General features: G+C 37.6%; 1 protein-coding gene across 1 annotated transcript in view; it reads left to right on the top strand.

Annotated features, from left to right (window-relative positions):
- Nucleotides 1-5162: 5162 nt before the first annotated feature.
- Nucleotides 5163-5902, top strand: part of efcab6 (EF-hand calcium binding domain 6) — a 67925-nt gene continuing 67185 nt past the window's right edge. Inside the window, exon 1 of the mRNA XM_034864137.1 lies at nucleotides 5163-5504. Coding sequence (XP_034720028.1) covers nucleotides 5357-5504 — 148 coding nt within the window. The 5' untranslated portion in view covers nucleotides 5163-5356. The remainder of the gene's footprint in view (nucleotides 5505-5902) is intronic.

The following is a 5902-nucleotide window of genomic DNA, read 5'->3' on the forward strand; positions in this document are numbered from 1 at the left end:
CAGCAGACCACTCCCTGCGCTCTACCAGAGACTTGTGAATGTCTTTATTGTGTACATGTAAACGACAACCTCAGCACACACTTGTCACGCCGCCTCTTTTACGGCTGCTCATTCTTTCCTTTCATTGTTCCTTCTTTTGTCTCCGTCACTCTGTTTGCAGCCGTTGGCAAGGCATCAGCTGCCAATCTCCACTTTTATGGTTTGTTTGGGTTTCTATACATGCCTGTCTCTGTTTCCTGGGTATCTTATGTTTTGTTTTACATGCTTTTGCTTGCTGGTTTATTAATAAAGTTGTGTTTTCAGGCAATATTTGATGACTGTGTTCTCTTTCTTTGAACTCAGTGTCTAAACTTTGTCCTGTAGCTACATGTCAGGAGAAAAGGAAAATGTGAGTCAATTGAATGATTGTTACTGCCATGACATACAGTTAAAATTCAGAACACAGGGTTTTAATGTAGGGTAGGCAATCATCGAGTTGCAAATATTTTAAGATTAAAAAAACTCCATACACACTCTACTGAATACACTGGGGGGTGTGCTGCTAACAGTAAGCCTAACAGTAGCCTATGGTGGCTAATGTTCAGGTGCCTAGCTGTGTCTATGTTTGGACACTTCTGACTTGACGCACTTTACGGTCTTTTTGCGTACTTTACGTTTTCGATTACCAAAAATGTAGAAGAATTGATCTGTACCCATCTTATCATCTATGGATGAATGTTCATATATGTACTGGTCTAACTCTCTCATGTCTAATTTATTCAACCCAATTTTATTTATATAGTGCCAGATCACAACAACAGTTATCTCCCAGCGCTTTTCATAAAAGAGCAGGTCTAGACCATACTCTGTGATGTTATTTACAGAAAACCCAACAATTAGTATGCTGGGTTATGAAATACAGTGGTGTGAAAAAGTGTTTGCCCCCTTCCTCATTTCCTGTTCCTCCTGCATGTTTGTCACACTTAAGTGTTTCGGAACATCAAACCAATTTAAACAATAGTGAAGGAAAACACAAGTAAACACAAAATGCAATTTGTAAATGAAGGTGTTTATTGTTAAAGGTGAAAGAAAATCCTAACCATCATGGCCCTGTGTGAAAAAGTGATTGCCCCCCTTGTTAAAACATACTATAACTGTGGTTGTCCACACCTGAGTTCAATTTCTCTAGCCACACCCAGGCCTGATTATTGCCACACCTGTTCACAATCAAGGCATCACTTAAATAGGAGCTGCTTGACACAGTAAGGTCCACCAGAAGATCCTTAAAAGCTACACATCATGCAGAGACCCAAAGAAATTCAGGAACAATTGAGAAAGAAATTAATTGAGATCTATCAGTCAGGAAAGGGTTATAAAGCCATTTCCAAAGCTTTGGGAATCCAGCGAACCAGAGTGAGAGCCATTATCCACAAATGGCGAAGACATGGAACAGTGGTGAACCTTCCCAGGAGTGGCCGGTCGCCCAAAATTACCCCAAGAGCGCAGCGACGACTCATCCAAGAGGTCACAAAAGACCCCACAACAACGTCCCAAAGAACTGCAGGCCTCACTTGCCTCAGTTAAGGTCAGCGTTCATGCCTCCACCATCAGGAAAAGACTGGGCAAAAAGGGCCTGCATGGCAGAGTTCCAAGGAGGAAGACACTGCTGAGCAAAAAGAACATCAAAGCTCATCTCAGTTTCTCCACAACACATCTTGATGATCCCCAAGACTTTTGGGACAACATTCTGTGGACCGATGAGACAAAAGTGGAACTCTTTGGAAGGTGTGTGTCCAAGTATATCTGGCGTAGAAGGAACACTGCATTTCATAAAAAGAACATTATACCAACAGTAAAATATGGTGGTGGTAGTGTGATGGTCTGGGGCTGTTTTGCTGCTTCAGGACCTGGAAGACTTGCCGTGACAAAAGGAACTATGAATTCTGCTGTCTACCAAGAGATCCTGAAGGAGAATGTTCGACCATCTGTTCGTGTGCTCAAGCTGAAACAAACTTGGGTTCTGCAGCAGGACAATGATGCTAAACACACCAGCAAGTCCACCACCGAATGGCTGAAGAAAAACATAATGAAGCTTTTGGAGTGGCCTAGCCAAAGTTCTGACCTGTTTTCCTATTGAGATGTTGTGGTATGACCTTAAAACGGCCGTTCATGCTCGAAAACCCTCTAATGTAACTGAATTAGGACAATTCTGCAAAGATGAGGGGGGCAAAATTCCTCCAGGACGCTGTAAAAGCCTCATTGCATGTTATCGCAAACGCTTGGTTGCAGTTGTTGCTGCTAAGGGTGGCCCAACCAGTTATTAGGTTTAGGGGGCAATCACTTTTTCACACAGGGCCATGATGGTTTGGATTTTTTTTCACCTTTAATAATAAACACCTTCATTTACAAATTGCATTTTGTGTTTACTTGTGTTGTCCTTGACTATTGTTTAAATTGGTTTGATGTTCCGAAACACTTAAGTGTGACAAACATGCAAAGGAACAGGAAATGAGGAAGGGGGAAAACACTTTTTCACACCACTGTAAGTATGTGAAATTGACTTTGAAGAACGCTCGGGCGATGATATTGCATCTAAAAAGTTTCTATTTTTACTGCAGAATACTGGAAATTAAAGAGCTCCAGTCATAATTCAGAGTTGTTGAAGCATGGCATTTTATTGTGAAGGACAATAGTGATGTCCGGTCATGGCAGTTAAATTAAACAGTTAAAACGATACCGTTAGAAAGGTAAGGAGTTACACCTTAGTTTTAAAAATCAAAGCTTTTATCAATGTGTAACTTTTCGTACTTTTAGTCCCTTTTTTTAACACTTTTGATGTTTTTTTGATCGATTTCTTTGACTTTTTCTTACGTTGTTGTCTCTTCTTTCAACACTTTTGGCGCTTTTTTTTCAATGTTTGTCATTTTCAACACTATGTAACTTATTAACTTTAGTTTTACAGTTAATTTATGGTCAATAATCCTCATTGATATGAACTACTGTTTGAGTTAGAAAAGCAGAAATTAGGAATTATTTACTTTAGTTTTTTTTAAATACTATAAAATTGAATAAGAAGCCCCGAAAGTAGAGATTTGTGCTTGCCAAAGAACATTGTGTGGAATCAATCATGATATTTTGGGGAATTAAAAAGAACATTGATGTAGGAAAACGGGTCAATTTGACCCGAGGACAACATGTGGGTTCAAATAAATAAAAGCATTAAAAGATAATTTATATTGATAGTTATCTAGGGGGTAGGGGTTAGGACCTGATAAGTTGTTTATCAACCTCTTCCCAAACCTTTTTGAACATGGGAATTTTTTTTTTTTTGAATAACTTTCAATTTTGGAAGATTATGCTGAGAAGTACATGCCTTTATTTATCTGTCAGTTTAATTGTTTATGTAAGCATGAATGTTTTACATTACAACATACAATAAACTATTAACTAACTAAAAAATCTAGATATTTTGAAAGAACGGTAGCCCAAAAAGTGTGCTAAGTTGTGCTTCATCTCTCTAGTGCTACTGTAACACAATGTTTAAGCATTAATAAATATCTTTTAATAATTCCTTATGGCCACACTGGCAGCTGTGCAAAAGTAACATGTTTTGTAAGTAAAAATAGACATTCCACAAATTAAATTACAAGCCCACAGTTAAAAAGCCTGCAAAAGCCGATTTGGCCACTTGACAGAAGTAACAAGGCCTAAACACTGATTTAACCAATCACCTTTTCAATTTGTATGGCTAACTTGTTAGCTTTTACACATCCAGCAGAAACATTGGCATTGAAGTTGTGTTTGTTTTCTAAAGTAAATTATATATTCAGTGAGTTTAAGTTCTGTTTTGGTCTTTATTAACTCTTGAGTAAAATAAATGTCTGTCTGTCCATTTCTGAGCAGGTTGTAGTGGACTTTAGAGGTGTTTTATGTCTGAAATCAAGTGCCTGCTCCGGCTAAAAGTGAAGTTTATAAGCAGTTAAAGTAAACCAAAAAATTAAAGTTTCTGGCTCTAAAACTAAAACAATGAACAGAAAGAGGCAAAAATCTTTGTAGATCTGAACGGAACGGCACTTAGGTGGGGATAATTCTCTGTGGGTTTGTCATTAAAGCAACACGTTTCACATTTAAGTTCATTGTCACTATATAACACTGATATATAAAGAAAGAGGAGACAAGTTTGATAATACATGGGACCCATTACTGAATTACCTTAAACATTTGAACCCATAGTTGTGGGCTATTTTTATAATCCTCAATGTGCAAATTAGTACTTGATTTGTATACAGTGTGTCAAATTAATTTAACTTCATTGCCTTAAGAGGATTTTGTTTCTAGTATCCGTCCTAACTATGACCATGGAATATTGTTGTAATCCAAGATTATTGTAATATTATAATAATAATTATTATATATATATATATATATAGTGTTCTTTAGGTTTTTATTTTCATTTTTTGCCCTTCTTTCCTTACTCTTTTTCTTGAAAATCCACCAACATTTAAAAAAAGTTGTACATAAAGTACTGTCAGCAACATGCACTTAACCCTTATGTTGTCCTTGGGTCAAATTGACCTGTTTTAACTTACTTTTTTTTGTCACAAATAATGGGTCGTTGAAATAAGCGCTGAAAATGTCAACATTAAAAAGTATATTTTGGAGAAAAAAATCAAGAAAAGCTCCCAGAACATTAACAAATGTCGGAAAGAGCGATATATAACAACACAAGGGTTAAATTGGTCTAAACCAAAAGTTGTTTTGCAAGAGAATAGAACATGTCAGTGTTAAATGATAACATTATACTATGGATTATCATTACTGGTACATTAAAGTGTTGACGCTGGACAGTCTTGGAGTTTATTTTATATGCTATTAATCAAAATGGTAACTCTTAACAAGGTAAGTGAAAGCTAATTATAGCTGGCTAACAATGTAGTTGAGTAGAAGTGTTAAATAAAATACAAATGAAAATACTCATAAAAGTACAAGTAAGTGTAGGTTTCTGCTTTAGTAAATGTACTTTCCACAACTTTATTCAATATCTGTCTTGCCACTTAACATTTAGAAGAAAAGTACTTTCTGTTTTTTTTTGCATCCATGGTGACAGATTTGACAATGGCGAGCTGTGGCAACAAAACTAGACTGAATGGTTGAATACAGTGTGATCTCTCTCACACACACACACACACACACACACACACACACACACACACACACACACACACACACACACAAAGAGAGAGAGAAAGAGAGAGAGGGATTGAGAGCGAGATCATGTTCATGTGTCAACTAGCAACCGCAGTCACTACCCAGTGTCATTTATCACCCTCCTGTCCTCCTCCAGCTTCTCTCCTCACACACACCACTTTCACCCAGCATGGCCAAGCTGCTACCTCTGCACCCTGGCCTGGGACAACTGGTCATTGGCCCCCGGCCCCACACAGCTCTGGGCACTACCACACACTTCTTCGCAAGGAGACAGATAGGTGGAGGACACCCGCAGACATGGGTCCACACGGACAGAAGTAAGTGGTGTTTCAACCTGCAGTGGTTGCCTATTTTTTTACTTCAAGATTATATGTTATTTCATAATCTTATTGGCCAATTTTTCATTTTTTTCACTGAATCAGATGTTTTTTGATATCACTTGCAGAATGATTTAGCCTGGCCCTGCGCTGTGAAAATGCTAAATGCTTGCTTGTTTCTTAGTAAGTCATAACCTACATGGCTGCATATATAACGGTACCAATAGGAAGGTTGGTCGTTTGATCTCTGGCCCTGTAGTAAATGTGCTGTATTTATATAGCGCTTTTCCAGTCTTAACAACTGCTCAAAGCGCTTTTACATCTACACTCTAAAAACTAATTCAGGGGACCTTTAGTCATTACTTAAATATATACATTGTTGTGAAATAAAAAATCAA

This window comes from Etheostoma cragini, chromosome 23 (assembly GCF_013103735.1).
Source record: "Etheostoma cragini isolate CJK2018 chromosome 23, CSU_Ecrag_1.0, whole genome shotgun sequence".
In the NCBI taxonomy this organism is placed as follows: domain Eukaryota; kingdom Metazoa; phylum Chordata; class Actinopteri; order Perciformes; family Percidae; genus Etheostoma; species Etheostoma cragini.